The following is a 24,876-nucleotide window of genomic DNA, read 5'->3' on the forward strand; positions in this document are numbered from 1 at the left end:
GATTATGAAGCCTTGAATGCTGAATATCAGATCTGGGGCTATATTTGTACCTTGATACATTTCAGAAGCAACTGAAATCGTAGGACCTTCCTTGCTTCTCTATTGGGTGAAAGTTTCTCAGTCTTGGTGTGAGTCTCAGTGCCTATGTAGTTAAAGCTTACTGAAATGTTCCCTTTCCAATTCTAGAGAGATATGTCCTTTCTGTTGACATGTTCATGTTGACAGACTGTATCTGATTAAGTAGCTGCCTGTGTAATGCCTCCAAGTGTGTATAAAAGAAAAATCAAACTCATACTCTTGGACAGCCATGCATAGACTAGTTACATTGATCAAAGGGCAATAGAAATGATCCAGTGAGGATTTGTCTCAATTTCCCACAATTATTTAAAATCTACCTCAAATACCTGTTCCTCTACAATGCCTCCCCTGAGTCCTTCATTCTGAATAGTACCTCTGTCTCTGCTCCCAAAGCACTAACTGATTCCTGTGATAGCGCATTTCCCCGCCAGGCTGATATGTAGACTTGGCTGCCTTTGTATCTTTTCTCCATTGACTGTGAGCTTCCTTTTAGGAATAATAATTGTAGCTAGCATTTAGTAGGGTGCTCCTACCTGCTAAACTCCATCATCAGTGCTTTACATAGATTATATCATTTATTCAATAAACAGTCCTTTAAAACAGTGCTATAGTCACTAAACAGTCCTTTAAAATAGTGCTATATTCACTAAACAGTCCTTTAAAATGGTGCTATATTCACTAAACAGTGATTTAAAATAGTGGAATTATTCTTCTTCATCTTACAGGTAAACAAACTAAGGCAAAAAAGAAAGTGAAATAATAAGTGCCAGTACGCAGAGCTAGTAAGGAATAGGGTCTGCCAAGTCCCAAAATGCATGCCATCACTGCTGCCCCAAACTGCCTGTGGCACAGATAGAGGTCATGTCTTATTCATCCCTGCCATCCACTGGACCCAGCTTAGTGCCTGACACACAGAGGGGCTCAGTCAATGCTGATTGGTTTGAGGTGCAGCAAAAGTGCCTAGCAGGGTGAGCACCTTTGCTGTGATTGAGTATCTGATTCTCTATGAAGAGAAGGGGAGTCCTGAGTCAAACACATTCTTCTGGCTCCTGACTCTCACCTTTATTTGCCCTGCTTCTTTGCTCCTCCTTCTTCCTAACTGCACCATTCGGATTCAAAGCTGGAGCTTAGTGCAGACAAAGGGAAAACAGAACTTTGAACGACCACTGTGGGATTATGAGAGGAGAAACAAGAAATTTGACAGCTGAGGAATAAAGTGAGGAGAAGAGAAAGTGATTAAGCTTTATCACTTTAACTTAAAATTTAACCTAATGAAAACAAAATCTTATCTGAAATTGGAAAAATCAATGTATTGATTGTTGGTTCATTGCCCTCTTCTTTATGATTTGACAGTCTGAGAATAATCTGATGGGTGTGGCTTAAAGATGTGGATCATGTGTGGAACTGGAATTGGGTGTTATTCAAGCAAAAAAAATAATAAATACCTGTACAATACACCTGCTTTATGCACTTGAGCAGGGAAGAAATCCACAGGGACTCACCTGTCTCCTGGTCTGCAGAGAAGACAGAATCAACATGAGCACAGCAGGAAAAGTAAGCAAAAACTATATTACTGTTGGAACTATATGCTCATCAATATAACAAAGAAAGGAATACAGTATTTGATTAACAATTTAAAATTCATACCTAAATTAGAAATGATACACTGAAATATGATATGCAATATATGCTACAATATGGAATGTATACTGAACTAGAGTGAAAATAAGCTATTCCTAAATACCTTCAAAAAGAATGTGTAGAATCTGTATCTATTGTTTATTTCCTACATTAAAGACATTTGCAATAAAGTCATAGATTATTCCAAGCTAATCATGATTAATTTGTAAAGCCAAAGTTAGAAATGTCTTTCCTCAAGAAGTTTTCTTTATATTAAGGTACCATAATTTCAATGTATTATTATTTGTATTTATATTTTTTTGTGAACACGAGAAAGTCTGATGAAAGTTTTATGAGAGGATTTGGTTTAGAAGACTTTGAAGTACCCTTTTAACTTTAACATAAAAAACTTTACAAAATGCTCATTGGTCTCACAGCATTAGAATCATGAAGGTTAAGCAAGACAACATCAACATTCAAATTCTGATTTAAAAGGGTCTAGCAGGACACAATTCTGGCAATTTCCAGAGTAATCCTATGGAACAGTATCTTCCCCATATAAAAATCAATATGGTCTTACAGAAAATTAATAATACAATTTGAATCACTTATCAGCACTAGGAACACAGATATTTGGTTTTGCCTTCCATAAATCTCTTAATTGTCCAATGTGTTTACAGGTGCACAAAAATGCATGTGGTAATACAATATAATCAACTGATATTTTAACTGTCTAATTACAAAAATTTGTGCAACAATTTCCAGTCCTTTTTTGTGTTAGCAGTGTATTGCACAGTAAAATATCTCACTATGATAACTCAACTTAAAGGCTCTGAGGCTTCTCTATACACTCTGTGACAAAACAGGCTCATATCAATAAGACTGGTTGGAAATCACATGAGTATCCCATTGGTACTGTTCTTATTCCACCTCACTTTCATTCATTACTGATTAATATATACATTCCACGTAGAAAATAATTAACAAAAAAATTAAATTTACCAAACTCAACTTAAAAAGAAATAATGAGTTCCTAGAGCAAAAGCATAAACCAATCATATTAATGGAAATAATAACTGATGAAATAGACAATTATTCCTCCCCTCTTGGGCACAACATCAATAACTCAGTTTGTTGTCAGCATTTCATTTATGTTTATCCATCCTGCATTATATTTTCCTCAAATGCTAAATGGTGACAATATTAACATCTATTTTGTAAAGTAGTTGTGTTGTGATAATTCAATAAATTAATACTATAAAGAACTTAAAATAGCATTTGGTATATAGAAATGTCAGTAAATATTAGCCACTATTATTATTGTTGCTATTTAACTTTTTGCTAACTTTTTACTGCCACCAAGTAGTGAAAACATAAGGTTAGATTCATCTTTATTCTCTGGAAAGCCAGCTTTGAGACTTTAGAGAAATTATTTAATCACTGAGTCAATGGATCCTCAATTATTTCAGCTGTAAAATAAAGCCAGTAATTCAATAGCACTGTCCTGGTAGCATCCTTATGAGATTTAAAAATAATGCATGTTGTTTACAGCAACACAATTTGCAATTACAAAAATACAGAACCAACCTAAATGCCCATCAACAAAAGAGTAGATAAAGAAAATATGGTGTGTGTATACCATGGAATACTACTCAGCCATTAAATAGAATATAATAAAATAATGGCCTTTGCAGCAACTTGGATGGAGCTGAAGACCATTATTCTAAGTAATTCAGAAATGGAAAACCAGACATCATATGTTCTCATGTATAAGAGGGAGTTAAGCTATGAGGATACAAAGGCATAAAAATGATATCATGAACTTTGGGAACTCGAGGGGGAAGATTGAAAGGGGAGATGAAAGATAAAAGACTACATATTGGGTTCAGTGTACACTGCTTGAGTGAAGGGTGCACCAAAATCTGAGAAATCACCACTAAAGAGCTTACCCAGGTAACCAGAAAATACCTGCACCCCCAAAACTATTGAAATTAAAGATAAATTTTATAAATAAATATAATGCATATAACTCACCCAGCACAGGCCACAATGTGCCTGTCGCATCATAGGCACCTGATAATCAGGAACTCCTACTATTAGTACCTTACTTCCAAGTATTCTGACATTTATTTTGCATTGATCATGTTGAACATTCTGCAAAGTTGAATAATTTGACAAATCATGACAATGAATTGTCAGAAGAATACATTTCAATTGAATTTTTATCATAATTGCAATTTTGTTGATTCTGGAAAGAGTTCTGTGAATTGTACATGCTTAACCACAATGACGACAGATATTACAGTACACTACCAAGCACTGGAAATTATGTGTTCATCTTTTATTTTTAAGAACATCTATGGATAAGATCTGCTAGCTAGAAATTCAAACACACAGTGTCTCCAATTTTGAAATATGTATGTGTAGGTCTGAGTGTATACACACACACACACACACAAAACCAACTCCAACCTTTGTAATTTGGGGCTCAAGTCAAAGCTGGAAGGAGTCTCTACACATAGATCAGGTAACAGTACAGGCTCTCAAAGCTAAGTTGCAAATGGGTGTTGGAAGAAGTAACACACAGAAGTGGTGGAGAGAGAAAATTAAAAGAGGAGAATAGGAAAAGAGAGAGAGAAAGAGATGCCATCCCAGGCAGGAAGATAAATGTATCCTTACAAAGTCAGATCCTTTTGGCCTAAGCAGAAAATTGAGCAAGAAAGCAGTGTATTTTATTTGAACAGACACTGACTCTGTTAGCAAAATGAAGGTGACTTAGAATTTCATGTACCAGCCAATAATTGCGGGTGAAGAGATGTTTTCAGCACAGCATTAGGAAATGTCAGGATTAAACAACTTTGGAGAAAACAACAACAACAACATAAGGCTGGCCTTAATGAATATATTCCATTTTATCTCAGTGTGTTATTATAGTTAACCGTTTATCTTTCTTTATGTTATTCCTTTTTTAAAATATATTTTTTTCTCTTTATAAATCAGAGGTGATCATTTCTATGGAGCACTTGTTAGGTACCAGACATGGGACTAGATGTTGCATGTACAAAGATTAAATGACACAATGTCTGACTGCAAGTGTGCGAACACACTGGTACCAACTCTCTGTTTGCTTTTCTAGGTAATCAAATGCAAAGCAGCTGTGCTATGGGAGTTAAAGAAACCCTTTTCCATTGAGGAGGTGGAGGTTGCCCCTCCCAAGGCCCATGAAGTTCGTATTAAGGTGAAATACATTTTTCCATTTGTATTTAAGTTTTAAAAATGCAGAAAAGTTAAAAAACGGAAACAAACAAAAATCCTGAGTCATTTTTATATAATCATCCAGAAAATACTTGTTTTCAAAGAAAGTTATAAATATAAATTATTAAATTTTTTAAAAGTGCATACAGTGTAATTCCAGTAAAATACAAAAGAATTTATGTGTTTGTACAGAAAAAAAATTCAAAGGGATATATATCAAGACTTCAGAATCAATTAGCATTAGATATTTTTATGTATTAATTTGCAATTTCTACTACTTTTTTTTTAAAGCATGCATTCTTGTATATTATTTAAGACTTCACTATTTCAAGATCAGTTACTTCACAGATTATTCTAAATTGTTTAATTCAAGAATGGAAGGTAGAGGAGGGTTTCAGCCTGGTTAACCTAGAGGATAAACTGAATCTTTCATATTTGGGAATAGTAGGGATTATTAGCAAAACCCTTGAAAACATTTTGGAAGCACAATTTCAGGAAACTGGGATTTTTAAATTCACCTGAGACTCATAATCTTTTGGGAATCTAAGCATCTTCTCTTCACTCTGTAGATGGCGGCTGTAGGAATCTGTAGCACTGATGACCACGTGGTTAGTGGTAACATGGTGACCCCACTTCCTGTGATTTTAGGCCATGAGGCAGCCGGCATCGTGGAGAGTGTTGGAGAAGGGGTGACTACAGTCGAACCAGGTACAGGATTCACACTCAGGAAACATGCTCGTTCACGATCCTAAGATTTTCCCGCCTGGATGAGGAAACCGGCAATGAGGGACCAAAGCGCTTGCAGAAGGTCACCGCGCAGCCAGGACTTCAGGGGTTTCCTCTTTCCCTCTCTGCCTGCCTGACTCAAGCATGTATGTCTTCAGGCAGGCATGTATTCTACCCATCAACCATTATGTACTGAGCATCTGCTAGATGCCAGGCACCAGGTTGGAGCCTGGAGATATGTGAGGATCAAAAGGGACACAGTGCCTACCAGTGTGGCATTCATAATCTAATAACTTCATGTTAGTGTTGCTGAACACGGTCTTCTTCTGTCAGGGCCCAGACAACTAGAAATGGGAGGAGGGAAAAAAATATAAGTATGGAAACTGTTCTGTGCTGAGTTCACAAGGTGGAGGCTACACGGCTACAACTGAATAAACATGACGTTTTCTTAGGTGACCTATGCAGCCACGTCACCAATCTCCTCTTCCAACATGGTCTCTCTTCCTGAGCATGGAATCAATGAAACTGACTAGGTGAAAGGAAATGAAAGAAACATAGAAGGAGCCATCCACCATCAACAATGTCTGCCTTATTACCTTCAGCCATGCTTCAATGTGACTGGTTACAGATTACTAATTATAAAGGGAGAATAACTAGGACATTTCCATACCATCATTTTCACATAAATTTTACCTACAAAATGTTATGGGGCAACCATTTTTCTTGGACTTGTGGAATAGGTAGCATAGGTAATTAAAAATAAAAATTATGTTTAATTCTAAAAAATCACTTTCATTTTATTTTATTTTATTTTATTTTATTTTATTTTATTTTGTTTTGTTTATTTTGAGACGGAGTCTCACTCTGTCACCCAGGCTAGAGTACAGTGGTGCAATCTCAGCTCACTGCAACTTCCACCTCCCAGGTTCACGCCATTCTCCTGCCTCGGCCTACCGAGTAGCTGGGACCACAGGCGCCCACCACCACGCCTAGCTAATTTTTTGTATTTTTAGTAGAGACGGGGTTTCACCATATTAGCCAGGATGGTCTCAATCTCCTGACTTCGTGATCTGCCCGCCTCAGTCTCCCAAAGTGCTGGGATTACAGTCTAGAAAATCACTTTAGGCACTAGATTGGACCTGCCACTTCACCAAATACTTATTTGAACTGTGAACAGAAAAATAAAATGAACTGTCCAATTTGGGTTTCAGCTCCTACTAATTCCTTTAGTAGTAATAAATTAATAACTACTAAATAATAACTAATAACTGCTAAATTACTACTAAAAATAACTACTAAATAATACTAGTAATCACTAATTAGTTAGTAATAAGTTAATAACAAAATGACACCCTTACTTTTTACCTGTGCTCACTCCACTATAACAGGAAAAGTAGATAATTCACAAATTACCAGCTAAAAACATTTCAAGGTCAGTTCTTATCCTAAAAGTCCCTAACTTATTGTGGAGGGTTGAAATTTCCAGAGGAATTTCTGGAATTGTTCTTTGTCCCATTTTTGATAGTTTTCCTCAAAAAAAGAACGAAGATCATTTTAAAAGCATTCATTTCATAATAAAGATAAATCTAGTCACTTTGAAAAGAAAAGAAGTAGTTCAAAATTCTCATTTTTATTGTAAATCAAACTATAACAAAAAACAGGTCTTATCAACATCTAGTGGCACTATTATACCCTACTTTCAACTAAAATTTATATTTATACTTACATTAAGATTTAAATAGTTAAGGATTAAATTAAACATTTGTAAAGCCTCCAGGAGAAATTGATACACTACATAAAAGTAACTATTAATACAGTGGAAGCAATTTTTCTAATCCATGTTGTTTCCCATATTTGCATTTCGTCTGTAAGAATCTTCAGGCACTTATAAACCCAAACTGGAAACAAGGCTGTGGCAGGAAACGACAAATGACATAGTTGTGATTGGACTGTATTTCTTGGAGACTTTTAAAGACACATGCTTCTAATGTTTCAAAGACATGTGAGCTTCCAGTTTATGCTCTATTAATACTGGATAGAAATTGTAAAAGAATTTGTTTTATCTCTCTCCAGGTGATAAAGTCATCCCACTCGTTGTTCCTCAGTGTGGAAAATGCAGAATTTGTAAAACCTCGGAAAGGAACTACTGCTTGAAAAACGAGTAGGTTTCTGATGCTCTACCTGCACAGACATTGAGTTTGCACGTTAGTTATGCTCCTGTCTCATGCCTTTGTGTGTCTGTGTATTGCACTGCCCAGTGCAAGCAATCCTCGGGGGACCCTGCAGGATGGCACCAGCAGGTTCACCTGCAGGGGGAAGCCCATCCACCACTTCCTCGGTGTCAGCAGCTTCTCTCAGTACACGGTGGTGGATGAGAATGCAGTAGCCAAAATTGACGCAGTCTCACCCATGGAGAAAGTCTGTCTCATTGGCTGTGGATTTTCAACTGGTTATGGGTCTGCAGTCAAAGTTGCCAAGGTAAGAATGACAACGGGTGATAAAAACAGTTACATGCAGACTGTCAGGAACCCAAAGGGAAGCAATTTCTCACAAGAATCAAAGATTATTTTTGTAGATTTTGAATGTTGGCTAAGAATAGAAACACAATCCAGAAAGAATTGAGAGCACATGCTAGAAATTTCATGTGTTTATCAGATTAAAAAGTTGTTGAGAGTTAAGAAAATGTAAAGATTTCATTTTCAATAATTACTCTTCTGTATTTGCTCTTTATGAGATCATGAAATATTAGGCCTGAGAACTCATTTAGTAATTCATTCAACAATTGGAAAGCACCTACACATGCCTCAGGCACCATAGGTTCTGCTAAGTTCTGAGATAGCAAAAATAAATAAAATGAAGCGTTTGCTTCATCTTTCTCAAATCTCCTGCTGAATCTTAGATCACGATACATAATTATTAGTACTTTTAAATCACAGTCACAAGCCTTGTATTTTTGTAAGTAAGATAGAAACTGGTGTTGTCCCCCATAGTATTGAATACTACTTGGAGAATGAATTATTGAATGAATGGACACCCTTAAGGGAATATAAGAGTGAGATTATTTGGAACAGGAAGAGGATGTTACCCAAAATGAAGGCAGACTATGGGAGACTAGGTTTAATAAATAGCCCCTAGCCAACTAAGAAAAATTAGATGGCACCTTTTCCAAATTTCTATGACTTTAGCTCTTAGTTCCTTGTTCAATTGCCTCATCTATTATAACGGGTGATCTAAGTGAGCCTACCCAAGAACAGAAGCTGAGGATACTCATAACAATAGATTTTATTATTAAAATATAGACTAATATTTCATTGCTGTGTTATTCACTAGTGTATTTTTTAAAGCAGGAATATACTACTCACAACTACTAAACATAAATGAACCAAGGAGTTAATTACTGATGGTTTAAGTGGAATATTTTTCAGCCTCTTGGAGTAACCTTTTCCATTTACTTTATTTTTCAAATATTGCCTTTGTGTATGTATGAGATACTGAAGCTGGCTATCAAGGGATTTCAGCAATCGAGAGTCCCTTCAAGACTGTAATCACTGCCATCTGGATCTCAAAGATCATCCAGTCCCCTGGTTCCCAGCCTGACTTTCCCATTGGAGTCACCTGGGGACTGAGTTCCACCTGCAGAGATTCTCATTTAATTGACATGGGCTGTGACCTGGACTGTGGGATATTTTTAAACCTGCCCAGATGAATCTAATATGCATCAGTTTGAGAACCGCTCAAAAATTTCAACTCCCTGAATTTAAAAATAAAGCAATTGAAACCAAAAGAGTTTTTGTTAACAGATTGAACAGAAGAGTTTGAGCAGCTCTTGATAAACACTAGCCATGGCACCTTATAAAGCTTAGGCACTTTCAAACAACCGTTGCTTAATCTATTCTTGCATTTTCTGAAAATACAGGTAACCCCAGGCTCTACCTGTGCTGTGTTTGGCCTAGGAGGGGTCGGCCTATCTGCTGTTATGGGCTGTAAAGCAGCTGGAGCAGCCAGAATCATTGCGGTGGACATCAACAAGGACAAATTTGCAAAGGCCAAAGAGTTGGGTGCCACTGAATGCATCAACCCTCAAGACTACAAGAAACCCATTCAGGAGGTGCTAAAGGAAATGACTGATGGAGGTGTGGATTTTTCGTTTGAAGTCATCGGTCGGCTTGATACCATGGTATGTACCATGATATGCCCTGAGATTTCTGCCTCTGCAACCTAGAGGATGCATTTAGGCTGCAGAATATATGTTTTATGTATAAAGGATATTTTTAATGATGAATGGAAATTTCCCATCATCTGTTTGTTACCTGGCTTGTTTAATTTATTGTTATGAGAAATCTTCTATTCTATCAACTATGCAACCTGTCTCAAGTCATATTTCCTCTAGAGGAAAAGATAAGGGCTTGTTTTTCTTAACTGAGCGATTACAGATAACTTTGTTAATTTTTAATTAAAAATTATAAGTTCAAGTAAACATAAATAATACAAATTCTGTTCTCAAATTGGAATGTTTTATTTTTCTTCCACATTCTTAACAAAAATGATTTAATAATTTTGCATGTGTTCTTAATAAATTCCAATTTTTTTTTACATATTAGTATTTGGCCAAAAGAAATGAGCAATTTTAGGCCAACTATTGTTTTATTAACAAAAATATGCCCTAAGGAAAGTGACTGCTCAAATGCATCACTATATTTTATCACAGAAACTGGACAGTACCTGGTACAAAACTAGTACCCAATACTAGAAGGACTGAATACTTTCAAAAGTCAACAGATGTTTACCACCCCCCAAATTTCAAAGCTACATACTCATGGCATTGTTTATAGATTATATGAGACAATGCATGTAATGTACTTAGCACAGTGCCACGTGTCATATGGTAAGCTCCCAATAAATGTCAGCTGTCCTTTTCTCTTTTTCTTTGAGACAGGGTCTCACTCTGTCACTTAGGCTGAAGTGTGGTGGCATAATTATAACTCACTACAGCCTCAACCTCCTGAGCTCAAGTAATTCTCCTACCTTACCCTCCAAAAATGCTGAGAATATAGGAACAAGCTACCATGCCCAGCCTCAGTTGGCATTATTGATATGAAACACTATTTCCAATCTTGCAGTACTTACACCATCTTTGGCTTATTGCATGGTATTACTTTCAAACAGTTACAAATATCAAAGGCAATGGAAAACACATCTCTAGCTATATTTCACCTACCCAGAGTTCTCTAGAATCCTACTGAAAAAGTCTCCAGAGTCCAACACATTTCCATTGCTGAGATTTTCTAGAGGGTCCAGCAGTGTGGGTAATGCGGAGCAGCACCCTGAGATCAATGTTCTCAGCAGCCTTGACCTCGAACAAATGCCACAGATGAATGAAGTGTCAAGAGATTACAACTTTTTCCAGGGCTATAGCTTTTCTCCTAATGTTCTTTTTCTATACCTTCCTCCATTTTCTCATGTGGAACTGGAGTGTACCTTATCTCAAGATACCAAATATCTCACAGCCACATGTTCTGAGGATGTCTGGTCTTCCAAAGGCCAGAATCCAAAATCAAAGAACTAATCATTATATATCTTGGGGCAATCCTAAACCATTTTCTAACTACAGAACATGTTCAGAAAGCTGATTGGAAAATACTTTCCGAACTGTCCTTTGAGGTTCCCTAATAATCAGTGTATTTTAATGTAAAACCTATATATATTTGGGGAGATAAAAACAATGTTTAAAACATGTCCATTTTGAGAAATGGACAGTAGAATTGGAGTATGTTAAAAAAAAAAAAAGGAGACCATCAAGTGGACAAGAGACAAATTTTGGTGATATAATCATTTATTTTGTTTCCCATTAAAATATGTGGTTGAAAGTAATGGGTTCAAAATACCTATATAATAAATCAATGAAAAGTGAATTAACCAACTCACAGATTGCCTAAGAATTATGTGATGATGAAATTCTATGCTTATATAAGGAACTGGACTTAATATATATTTGTGATGATGTCTATCTCTTTATTCCTTTATTAGGAAGAATTAAGTGCACTCCAATTTATTCATCCATTCTTTCATTAAAAAAACATTTTCTGGGCATTTCCTAAATCCACAGCACTATCCTATGCAAAAAAGGGGAATGAAGGAGCAAAAGACATGATCTCTTCCCTCTACACACTCAAAATCCAGCTAAGTCTATTACATGATATTGTAGGAACTATGTGACTCCACGTTAAGGATGCTAAATGTTCACTTTATTACAGATGGCTTCCCTGTTATGTTGTCATGAGGCATGTGGCACAAGTGTCATCGTAGGGGTACCTCCTGATTCCCAGAACCTCTCAATAAACCCTATGCTGCTACTGACTGGACGCACCTGGAAGGGAGCTATTTTTGGTGGTATGTGGTTAGGCTCGGAGCCAAATTCTCATTAACCTCAGCATATCTCCCCTTTTACAAGTGATAAGGAAAGGTTTTGAAGAGCAGATCAAAAATAAATTAAAATTCATTTTCTATCTATAGTCTCCAAATCAACTAGATACGGAACTAATGCAAGCAGAAGGTCCCAAAATAGACATTTCTGATGTCACCATTAACAAAGACCATTCATCTCCATCTGTTTTTGTACTTGGGACTGTGTAAGGCATGGGAATTTCTAGTAAGACACAGAAATCTACAACAATATTTCATATCTACACCCAAATTTAGACAACTGTTAAATATGTTCCTTTGGGCATAACATCAGTACCATGATTTCTCTGTGGGAGAGAGAATAACCAGGGACCCTTGTTTATCTGTGATTTTTTTTTAAGTCTGAGCTCTATAAAAGCTTACTGAAGTACTCTATCTCTTATTAACCTCAGTCATTGCAGTCTGGAAGCAGCACCTTTTCTAAACTTTCATTTATTTGGAAAATTTTCTCTTCAATTCTCCTACTTAACCTTGTTGAATCTAACTATGATACCGTCTTCTTTTCAGGCTATAAGAGTAAAGAATGTGTCCCAAAACTTGTGGCTGATTTTATGGCTAAGAAGTTTTCATTGGATGCATTAATAACCCATGTTTTACCTTTTGAAAAAATAAATGAAGGATTTGACCTGCTTCACTCTGGGAAAAGGTAGATTTTAAGTTAGTTTTCTGTTTTGCTTTTTATCTACCATAGGGGATTGTCTAGCAGAAAATGAAAAGGTGGAAGGATGAGAAAAATTAGAGTGCCTTCGTTTTTCCATTACCTGTTCAGTCTTTACATGGAGAGCATGTAAGAAAAGTTTAAAACTTCTGTGAGATGCTAAAAACAGCTGCTTTGCATTTCCTATTCTGCTGAAGCCAAATAATGTTGATTACTGCAAATCTGAATGATCAGAGCCACTAAGCCTTTTTTAAAAGAGAATAATCACCTTTGCTAAAAAAAAAAACAACAACAACAACAAAAAAAAAATTCTATTTAAACAACCATAATTATAACGTGGTGTCATTGAAGCCTCTACCTGCCACCTATATAAAGCTGACATTAGGTGGCTGTATATTTAAATAATTTTCAGGACATCCTCAACATTTTCATTATTGGGGTATGTGAAACTACATTTGGTTTGTTTTCTAAGCAGATCTTACTAGTTTTTTCTTTTTCCTTTTTTTACTTTTATGGTTTACAAAAAATTTTTTTCAGTAAAATTTATTGTAAAAGAGAAGTATACTAAACACTATTGTAAATGTTTGGCTTACTTTTTGTCTGAAGCTTAGAAAACTAAGCCAATTCTATTTCCTGTCTCTAACACTTAACTCTTACAACCAGCTAATAAAATGAATTTTGTCACCTGCATTTACATGAGGCACAACTGGAAACAGGCAGTTATACCTAACCTCTGCCTTCTAGCTCCAGAGTCTGAGATTTTTCTGCTATCCCATTCTTATTTTCACAAGATTTTCAACTTTAAATAGTGTTTCTTTGGCACTCACAAAATTATTATAGTAGACACTTTAACCGACAACATTGTTGAGGAGGAAAAGAAACTAGCACCCACAGAGCACCAGCTGTTCTACTAAGTGTCTTACCTGCACTATCTTATGTGATTCCCAGGCAATGCTCAGTGTCAGTCTCAATCTCACTATGTTAGAGAAGAGAAAACTGAGACTCGGAGAAGGCATGACTTGGTCATAAATCATCAGATGATAGGAAGGAGAGCCAGAATTCAAAGGTAGATCTTGTTGTTAGCAAATCTATTCACTTCTATTAAACCATACTGCCCCTCAAGAGTGCATGGATATATGGACAACAGTAGCCATCAAAGGTTAGTTATCTTTAATATCATCATTATTATCATTGACATCATCATCATGTTCATCATCATCATCATCATAGGATTGAAAGGATGATGGCAAATATAGAGATGAACAAAACCAGAGGACAGTGTTGAGCAACATTAGAAGTCATGAAGCATGCCTAAATTCACTTTATGAGAATGTCATATAGTAATACGCATATGTAAATATAATTAATCCTATCAATAAAATAAGATTAAAAATTGTAACATTCAATATTGGTAAGACTAAGGTGGCTAGGCACTTTCATGTACTTTCAGTAGTAATTGATACATCCTTTTGGGAAAGCAATTTGGTAATATGTGTCAGAAACCCTTAAAAAAAACTAGATCTTTTGTTCCAGCAATTCCATTTCTAGAAATCTATTCTACAGAAATAATCAACTATTCAAACAAACATATGTGTTTCAGCATGTTTACTTGTTTCTGTAATATCAAACATTAGAAACATTCTAAATTTCAACATGAGGAAAATGGTTTAATAAATTCCAATCAGCTATTAGAAATGAATGAAGCCATCAAAAAGAAATGACATCATTGGGAGATTCTCATGATATAATTTAGGCTAATATAATAAAGAATATAAATTTTATATACAATATCTCAAATTTTCAACAAGAGCAGTAAAACTTATACATATGTCTAGTAAAAAGTTGATAGAAATTCAAGAAAACATTGAGGATGACTATTTCTAGGTTGGGGCATTATGGATTACTTTTACTTTCTTCTTTCTGCCGTCTTGTATTCTCTGAATTATGTGCATATATTTTTCTTATATATGCATATGCATATACTCATATATTTTAAAAATTATTAAAAAGTCACAAAGACCATCATTTTCTAAAAATATTCATGAGAAGTTGGTTTGTAGAAAGGGCACTAATTCTAATGTAAATGTTACGTTTCTAATATTCACAAGAATGAAGTATCTTGGAATTAATACAAATCGACTTTATTCTCTACTTCTAAGAATCCTTAAACATCTCTGTATCAAAGGTCTTTTAAACTTCTGGCATGGTCTTAAATTTGTTAAATTATCAGTTCTTTCGGGCAAGTTATTTATCATCTTATAACGTGTGCAAATTTGTATTTGAGTTTTAATTCCAAAACTCTATACTAGGTGTGCGACCAGACAAAGTTACAAATCTTTCTAAGTCTCGGTGTTTATAATCTCTAAAATCAAAATAATATGAAAACCTACCTCCTAGTGTTGATGTTTAGGTTGAAGTTTAAGTGAGAAAATGCATGAAGAATGCGACAAATAGCAAAAACTTATCACAAGTTATTATCCATTGTTGTATTTTATGTTCCTTATTATACCAGGAACATGGGCACAAAAGAATGATTTTTTGAAGATGCTAATGTGGTATTGAAGTCTAAACGACAGGCACACTCAGAATGTTGTGAGTGAGCTTAAAGTTGAGGAAAACACAAGAGAAAACCAAAAAAGATGAACTTTCCTTTGACTTGACTTGACCCAAATGCATGGGGGTGGGATTAGAGTGACTGAGAACAGACAGATTTTCACTTAGGCATTTCAAATGCTCCTTGGACTCTCACATGGAAGCACGTGGGTTGTCTAAATGTTAATACAGTGTCTCTTCTTTCCTACTGCAGTATCCGTACCATCCTAATGTTTTGAGACAATACAGATGTTTTCCATTGTGGCAGTCTTCAGCCTCCTATACTCTACCTGATCTGCAGCAACAGCTGGGAAATATCATTAATTCTGCTCTTCAGAGATGTTATCAATAAATTACATGTGGGGGCTTTCCAAAGAAATTGAAATTGATGTAAAATTATTTTTCAAGCAAATGTCTAAAATCCAAATGAGAACTAAATAAAGTGTTGAACATCAGCTGGGGAATTGAAGCCAATAAACCTTCCTTCTTAACCATTCTACTTGTGTTATCTTTGCCATTGAGAAAAGCTATCTCCTATGACTTCTTGCGTTTTTGGTATCTTCATAATCTTTAGTCATTGAATCCAGTGGAGGAGAACCTTCACTTGCCCTGAACACACATGTGCTGAGCCACTGTGCTTGAAGTCTCCTACCTCTTATCTCAATTTTGTGACTCATGCACAAGCTTCAGTAGCCAATTTGATCAAGTGGAAGAAAGGGTATCAGTGATTGAAGATCAAATGAATGAAATGAAGCAAGAAGAGAAGTTTAGAGAAAAAAGAGTAAAAAGAAACAAGCAAAGCCTCCAAGAAATATGGGACTATGGGAAAAGACTAAATCTACATCTGATTGGTGTGCCTGAAAGTGACGGGGAGAATGGAACCAAGTTGGAAAACACTCTGCAGGATACTATCCAGGAGAACTTCCCCAACCTAGCAAGGCAGGCCAACATTCAAATTCAGGAAATACAGAGAATGCCACAAAGATACTCCTCGAGTAGAGCAACTCCAAGACACAAAATTATAATATTCACCAAAGTTGAAATGAAGGAAAAAATGTTAAGGGCAGCCAGAGAGAAATGTCTGGTTACCCACAAAGGAAAGCCCATCAGACTAACAGCAGATCTCTCATCAGAAACCTTAAAAGCCAGAAGAGAGTAGGGACAATATTCAACATCTAAAAGAAAATAATTTTCAACCCAGAATTTCATATCAAGCCAAAGTAAGCTTCATAAGTAAAGGACAAATAAAATCCTTTACAGACAAACAAATGCTGAGAGATTTTCTCACCACCAGGCCTGCCTTACAAGAGCTCTGAAGGAAGCACTAAACATGGAAATGAAAAACCAGTACCAGCCACAGCAAAAACATGCCAAATGTAAAGACAATTGATGCTAGGAAGAAACTGCATCAACTAATGAGCAAAATAATCAGCTAACATCATAATGACAGGATCAAATTCACACATAACAATATTAACCTTAAATGTAAATGGGCTAAATGCTCCAATTAAAAGACACAGACTGGCAAATTGGATAAAGAGTCAAGACCCATCAGTGTGCTGTAATCAGGAGACCCATCTCAGGTGCAGAGACACATATAGGCTCAAGATAAAGGGATAGAGGAAGATCTACTAAGCAAATGGAAAACAAAAAAAAGCAGGGGTTGCATTTCTAGTCTCTGATAAGACAGACTTTAAACCAACAAAAATCAAAAGAGACAAAGAAGACTATTACATAATGGTAAAGGGATCAATTCACCAAGAAGAGCTAACTATCCTAAATATATATGCACCCAATATAGGAGCACCCAGATTCATAAGGCATACCCCTAGAGTCCTACAAAGATACTTAGACTCCCACACAATAATAATGGGAGACTTTAACACCCTACTGTCAACATTAGACAGATCCACAAGACAGAAAGTTAACAAGGATATCCAGGAATTGAACTCAACTCTGCACCAAGCAGACCTAATAGACATCTACAGAATTCTCCACCCCAAATCAACAGAATATACATTCTTCTCAGCACCACATCACACTTATTCCAAAATTGACCACATAGTTGGAAGTAAAGCACTCCTCAGCAAATGTAAAAGAACAGAAATTATAACAAACTGTGCCTCAGACCACAGTGCAATCAAACTAGAACTCAGGATTAAGAAACTCACTCAAAACCGTTCAACTACATGGAAACTGAACAACCTGCTCCTGAATGACTACTGGGTACATAACAAAATGAAGGCAGAAATAAAGATATTATTTGAAACCAATGAGAACAAAGATACAACATACCAGAATCTCTGGGACACATTTAAAGCAGTGTGTAGAGGGAAATGTATAGCACTAAATGCCCACAAGAGAAAGCAGGAAAGATCTACAATCGACACCCTATCAGCACAATTAAAAGAACAAGAGAAGCAAGAGCAAACACATTCAAAACCTAGCAGAAGGCAAGAAATAACTAAGATCAGAGCAGAACTGAAGGAGATAGAGACACAAAAAACCCTTCAAAAAATCAATGAATCCAGGAACTGGTTTTTGGAAAACGTCAACAAAATTGGTAGACTGCTAGCAAGACTAATAAAGAAGAAAAGAGAGAAGAATCAAATAGACACAACAAAGAATGATAAAGGGGATATAACCACCAATCCCACAGAAATACACACTACCATCAGAGAATACTATAAACACCTCTACACAAATAAACTAGAAAAACTAGAAGAAACGGATAAGTTCCGGGACACATACACCCTCCCAAGACTAAACCGGGAAGAAGTTGAAACCTTGAAAAGACCAGTAACAGGCTCTGAAATTGAGGCAATAATTAATAGCCTACCAACAACAACAAAAAAAAAATCCAGGGCCAGACGGATTCACAGCCAAATTCTACCAGAGGTCCAAAGAGGAGCTGGTACCATTGCTTCTGAAACTATTCCAATCAACAGAAAAAGAGGGAATCCTCCCTAACTCATTTTATGAGGCCAGCATCATCCTGATACCAAAGCCTGGCAGAGACACAACAAAAAAAGAGAATTTTAAACCAATATCCCTGATGAACATCGATGCAAAAATCCTCAATAAAATACTGGCAAACCGAATCCAGCAGCACATCAAAAAGCTTATCCACAACGATCAAGTTGGCTTCATCCCTGGGATGTGAGGCTGGTTCAACATAGGCAAATCAACAAACGTAATCCATCATATAAACAGAATCGAAGACAAAAACCAAATGATTATCTTAATAGACGCAGAAAAGGCTTTTGACAAAATTCAACAGCCCTTCATGCTAAAAACTCTTAATAAACTAGGTATCGAACGAATGTATCTCAAAATAATAAGAGCTTTTTATGAAAAACCCACAGCCAATATCATACTGAATGGGCAAAAACTGGAAGCATTCCCTTTGAAAACTGGCACAAGGCAGGGATGCCCTCTCTCACCACTCCCATTTAACATAGTGTTGGAAGTTCTAGCCAGGGCAATCAGGCTGGAGAAAGAAATAAAGGGTACTCGATTAGGAAAAGAGGAAGTCAAATTGTCCCTGTTTGCAGATGACATGATTGTATATTTAGAAAACCCCATTGTCTCAGCCCAAAATCTCCTTAAGCTGATAAGCAACTTCAGCAAAGTCTCAGGATACAAAATCAATGTGCAAAAATCACAAGCATTCCTATACACCAAAAACAGACAAACAGAGAGCCAAATCATAAATGAACTCCTCTTCACAATTGCTTCAAAGAGAATAAAATACCTAGGAATTCAACTTACAAGGGATGTGAAGGACCTCTTCAAGGAGAACTACAAGCCACTGCTCATCGAAATAGCAGAGGATACAAAGAAATGGAAGAACATTCCATGCTCATGGATAAGAAGAATCAATATTGTGAAAATGGTCATACTGCCCAAGGTAATTGATAGATTCAATGCCATCCCCATCAAGCTACCAATGACTTTCTTCACAGAATTGGAAAAAACTATCTTAAAGTTCATATGGAACCAAAAAATAGCCCACATTGCCAAGACAAACCTAAGCAAAAAGAACAAAACTGGAGGCATCATGCTGCCTGACTTCAAACTATACTACAAGGCTACAGTAACCAAAACAGCATGGTACTGGTACCAAAACAGATATATAGACCAACAGAACAGAACAGAGGCCTCAGAAATAATGTCACACATCTACAACCATCTGATCTTTGACAAACCTGACAAAAACAAGCAGTGGGAAGGGATTCCCTATTTAATAAATGCTGCTGAAAAAACTGGCTAGCCATATGCAGAAAACTGAAACTGGACCCCTTCGTTACACCTTATACAAAAATTAACTCAAGATGGATTAATGACTTAAACATAAAACCTAAAACCATCAAAACCTTAGAAGAAAACCTAGGCAATACCATTCAGGACATAGGCATGGGCAAAGACTTCATGACTAAAACACCAAAGCAATGGCAACAAAAGTCAAAATTGACAAATGGGATCTAATTAAACTAAAGAGCTTCTGCACAGCAAAAGAAACTACCATCAGAGTGAACAGGCAACCTACAGAATGGAAGAAAATTATTGCAATCTATCCATCTGACAAAGGGCTAAAATTCAGAATCTACAAGGAACTTAAACAAATTTACAGGAAAAAAGTCAAACAACCCCATCAAAAAGTGGGTGAAGGATATGAACAGACACTTCTCAAAACAAGACATTTATGCAGCCAACAGACACATGAAAAAATGTTCATCATCACTGGCCATCAGAGAAATGCAAATCAAAACCACAATGAGCTACCATCTCACACCAGTTAGAATGGCAATCATTAAAAAGTCAGGAAACAACACGTGCTAGAGAGAATGTGGAGAAATAGGAATGCTTTTACACTGTTCGTGGGGCTGTAAACTAGTTCAACCATTGTGGAAGACAGTCTGGCGATTCCTCAAGGATCTAGGACTAGAAATACCATTTGACCCAGCCATCCCATAACTGGGTATATACCCCAAGGATTATAAATCATGCTGCTATAAAGACACATGCACACATATGTTTATTGCAGCACTATTCACAATAACAAAGATTTGGAACCAACCCAAATGTCCATCAATGATAGACTGGATTAAGAAAATGTGGCACATATACACCATGGAACACTACGTAGTCATAAAAAAGGATGAGCTCATGTCCTTTGTAGGGACATGAATGAAGCTGGAAACCATCATTCTGAGCAAACTATCACAATAACAGAAAACCAAACACCGCACATTCTCACTTATAGGTGGGAATTGAACAGTGAGAACACCTGGACACAGGGCGGGAAATATCACACACCGGGGCCTGTCGTGGGGTGTGAGGAGGGGAGACGGATAGAATTAGTAGATAAACCTAATGTAAATGACGAGTTAATGGGTGCAGTACACCAACATGGCACACGTATACATATGTAACAAACCTGCATGTTGTGCACATGTACCCTAGAACTTAAAGTATAATAAAAAATAAATAAAATAAAAGTAAAAGTAAAAAAAAGAAAACTTCAGACCAAATAAAGTTCAAAATAATATAAACTATCTCATGTCAAAAGCCTTGGGAAGAAATTACTCATAGAGTCATAGAAATGTTTTTCTTACTGGATCTTTTAGGAAGCTAAGATTATCAATGGCAAGATGTAAGAAAATTCTCATAGGACTAAATATAAAATTTTAGAGTTATTAAACATGAAATTATTATATAGTCCAATAGATTTTTGGCTACAGTCTTGCAAGATTAATGCAAACAAGCTTTTGAATTACCTAGGTAATCCTGGATTTTGCCTTTTTCTCCCAAATGACTTATAATTGGATTTTCAATTGCCCTCTTGGGCCCCAGAGTGTTGGCAGCTGGGCATGTGTCTTCTACACAGAAACTTCCAAATCATCCCTTGAAAAATCTGACCAGCCCAAGAGAAAATATCTACCCTTACTGACATTATATTCCCCAGCAATTAATCCCACCAGATAGTTCTACAGCGAATCTCACATGACACAGATGCCACCCATGTATTCAGAGCTTCCTGATAGCTCGTTAGTGCCCCATCCGTCCTACAACAGAAGACAACCAAGATCATCAGAAATGTGGAGTAATTCTAGCTTTGCAATCGGAAAGAAAGAAACAAAGCAAAGAAAAAAGAAGTCAGAAGAAGTAATCCATGAAGTGAAAAAATACAAAATCTTTTTTTTTTAATTATACTTTATGTTCTAGGGTACAAGTGCACAATGTGCAGGTTTGTTACATATGTATACATTTGCCATGTTGGTGTGCTGCACCCATCAACTCGTCATTTACAATTGGTATATCTCCTAATGCTATCCCTCCCCCATCCCCCGACCCCAAAATAGGCCCCAGTGTGTGATGTTCCCCACCCTGTGTCCAAGTGTTCTCATTGTTCAATTCCCACCTATGAGTGAGAACATGCGGTGTTTGGCTTTCTGTTCTTGTGATAGTTTGCTGAGAATGATGGTCTCCAGCTGTATCCATGTCCCTACAAAGGACATGGACTCATCCTTTTTTATGGTTGCATAGTATTCCATGGTGTATATGTGCTACATTTTCTTAATCCAGTCTGTCAGCGGTAATTACTTGCAAAGAGAAAAGATATAATATGCATGGAAGAAGAATATGATACCATAAAAAATCTCTTGAGAATTAAAAATTTTCACAGCAGAGTAGAAATCCAATAGAAGCATAAAAGTTCTCAATAAATTTATCCCTCTGTGTGCCTTTTCTCCAGAAGATTACTAATGAAATGCCCCCAAACAGATAATTAATTCAGAAAGATGTGGTGTCTGACAAGCTGATGCTCTCACCCCGAGGAGAGGGAAGGGATTCCCCAGGACGAGGGTGAGGAGGCTCCAGGATGGCAGGTGGGGCCAGATGCGAAGCACCTCCTGCCCACATGGGAGTAAGTCAAAGACTCCAGAGAGATACACAACTGGGAATAAAATTTCCAGAGACTGTATCAACAATCATGCTATGTCTCAAGCAATTTAAATGGAAATAAAGTTGGCATGTTCCCGAAAAGTATGCTAAAAAACTCAGAAGTGGCTTTAAGGCTGACATAGACATACAAAATATGTGTCTATAAAACGGTAATAATAATAGAATCTGCCTCATAGAGTTATTCTGAGGTTTACGTGAGTGGGCAAATGTGAAGCATATGGAACAGCAATTGGCACATGCTGAGAGTGACAAGGATATTACCTATTATTATTCCTCAGGTTATTAAACTCTAGAGTTAGGATTGCTGGAATCCTGGCCCTACCACTAGCTGTGTTACATTGGGAAATTTATGCAATCTCTCTGAACCTCAATGTCTTCATGTGTACAATGCTCATGGCATGGTATCTACCTCATAAGTTAATGCTAAACATTGCACAAAATGAGGCAATATATGTGCAAAAGTGAGCAAAATCAGCACTTTATGAATATTAGATATAGATAGTAATCATTTATATTTTACAAAAATTTATACTTTTAATTTCAAAAATGAAAAAAGTCTTCACCATTAAAGAGCTCTTTAGGAAGAGTTTTCAGGAAGTTTTATATTGTGACAACCATAGCATTTGTATTACTCTGTATTGTTTTAATAAACACTTGGTATTTCTACATCATCTCAGTAAATATACTTTTAAGCATCTGCCAAGCATATTATCACATAATTTAAAATACATCAATACATCATCAAAACACTTTTGGAACATTCAGATGGTTTGTAGTTTGGCTTTAACAGAAAAGTCTGGATGGAACACCTTTGCTTTTGGATTGGGCTTCTTAGATTATTTCCCAACTCCCTTCACAGGAGGAATGTAAACAAACATTTTGCTCTCTCACGCATGCTCTTCTTGGCAGTATTCCAGGCTCCACAGCTACTGGAAGACCAACAATCATTTTAACTCCCTTGACATCTTGGGCTTCAGTTCCAAAATCAAAATGAAATGCTAATTGAGTAGAAATTGATGGCTTTGAATGTGAGATTTTCAAAAATTGCTCTAGGAACTTAAAATTTACTCAATTTAATGGAATATTCTATAGAGTATTTATTCCATTCTCAAGTTCTATTTATTGCTACTAAAGTCCCTCTACCACTCTTCATTTGGCACCTCATATCCAAATATGCTTTAAAGTTTACTATTTATGCACATATATGAAATGTTACATTTTTTCTAGCAATCTTTAAAATAATATTAATCTCACCATTTTGCCAAGTTATTTAACCCCAAAAATGAAAGATTTGAACTGAAGATACTTTCTGCCAGTTACAATATTCTTTCTTGGGTCCATGTGAATTATGGACCTCTTGGGGTAAAGGAGACAGTTGGATCTCTTGCAGAGATGCTGGTCTGTCCTTCTCCAGGCTTTGGATTCACATCCCTGCACTACTCATCATTACCGTGTAATTACATTAGAGATGCCAGTCCTTGCCTTCCACTAATCTTCCAAGAGCACTTGTGGTAATTTGTTAAATCAGCAATAGAAAATTAACACACCCCTGTTGCAGACATGGCCATCTAAGGTTTGTGGGTAGACACATCTCCCTCTTTGACCACAACCTGGAAAAGCTCTCCAATTTTAAGAAGCCATAAGATTACATTTGGTCCACCTGGATAACTCAAGCTAATCTTCGAACCTCAAGACCTTTAACTGAATCACATCAACAAAATCTGTTGTTTGCCATGAAAAGCAACATAATCCTAGATTCCAGGGGTTAGGAGTAGGCATCTTTGGGGGTCATTATTCTACCTACAACATAGGAGATCACTGACCCAAATGGAACCAAATATATAATCTCTCTGGATAAGCTGAATTTAGAATACGGTACTTGGTGGAAATGGAATACAGAATTGGGCTGGCTTGCAAAGACATATACACAGAGAGAAGCAGAGGAAAGTGATGCCCTGTGACCCCTAGAGATTGATAGGGTTACCTTTGGATATTACAGATGTTGCTTCAGGCTTGCCATAGTGCTCTGATACTAGAACATTGACATTCAATCATATGTCCCCTACTCTTCCCACTTGCTCATCTATATGTTTAAAAGGTGGGGCAAAGAGTAAGCACAGAGTAGTTGCCAGATGGTACTAAAGAAAGACAAACCCACAGCCAATATCATACAGAATGGGCAAAAGCTGGAAGCATTGCCCTTAAAAACCAGCACAAGACAAGAATGCCCTCTCTCACCACTCCTATTCAACATAGTGTTGGAAGTTCTGGCCAGGGCAATCAGGCAAGAGAAAGAAATAAAGGGAACTCGGTTAGGAAAACAGGAAGTCAAATTCTTCCTGCTTGCAGATGCCATGATTGTATATTTAGAAAACCCCATCATCGCAGCCCAAAATCCCCTTAAGCTGATAAGCAACTTCAACAAAGTCTCAGCAAACAAAATCAATGTGCAAAAGTCACAAGCATTCCTATACACCAATAACAGACAAACAGAGAGCCAAATAATAAGTGAACTCCCA

At 36.6% G+C, this 24,876-nt stretch overlaps 1 protein-coding gene across 1 annotated transcript; it reads left to right on the forward strand.

Moving 5' to 3' along the window:
- The first annotated feature begins 1,545 nt into the window (after positions 1-1,545).
- LOC105486377 (alcohol dehydrogenase 1A) lies at positions 1,546-15,847 on the forward strand. The gene is made up of 9 exons (XM_071093271.1): positions 1,546-1,632; positions 4,835-4,936; positions 5,523-5,661; positions 7,753-7,840; positions 7,938-8,157; positions 9,596-9,856; positions 11,934-12,069; positions 12,649-12,787; positions 15,606-15,847. Exons 1-9 carry the CDS (start codon positions 1,615-1,617, stop codon positions 15,628-15,630), a joined length of 1,128 nt encoding a protein of 375 aa, XP_070949372.1. The 5' UTR covers positions 1,546-1,614; the 3' UTR covers positions 15,631-15,847.
- The last annotated feature ends 9,029 nt before the right edge of the window (positions 15,848-24,876 follow it).

The sequence above is a fragment of the Macaca nemestrina genome, chromosome 3, assembly GCF_043159975.1.
Source record: "Macaca nemestrina isolate mMacNem1 chromosome 3, mMacNem.hap1, whole genome shotgun sequence".
In the NCBI taxonomy this organism is placed as follows: Eukaryota; Metazoa; Chordata; class Mammalia; order Primates; family Cercopithecidae; genus Macaca; species Macaca nemestrina.

Excerpts from the sequence above, each read along its gene's own strand:
- LOC105486377 (XM_071093271.1), top strand. Across the intron at positions 4,937-5,522 it reads CCCATGAAGTTCGTATTAAG|ATGGCGGCTGTAGGAATCTG; the intron begins GTGAAATACATT and ends TTCACTCTGTAG. Across the intron at positions 12,788-15,605 it reads CTGCTTCACTCTGGGAAAAG|TATCCGTACCATCCTAATGT; the intron begins GTAGATTTTAAG and ends TTCCTACTGCAG.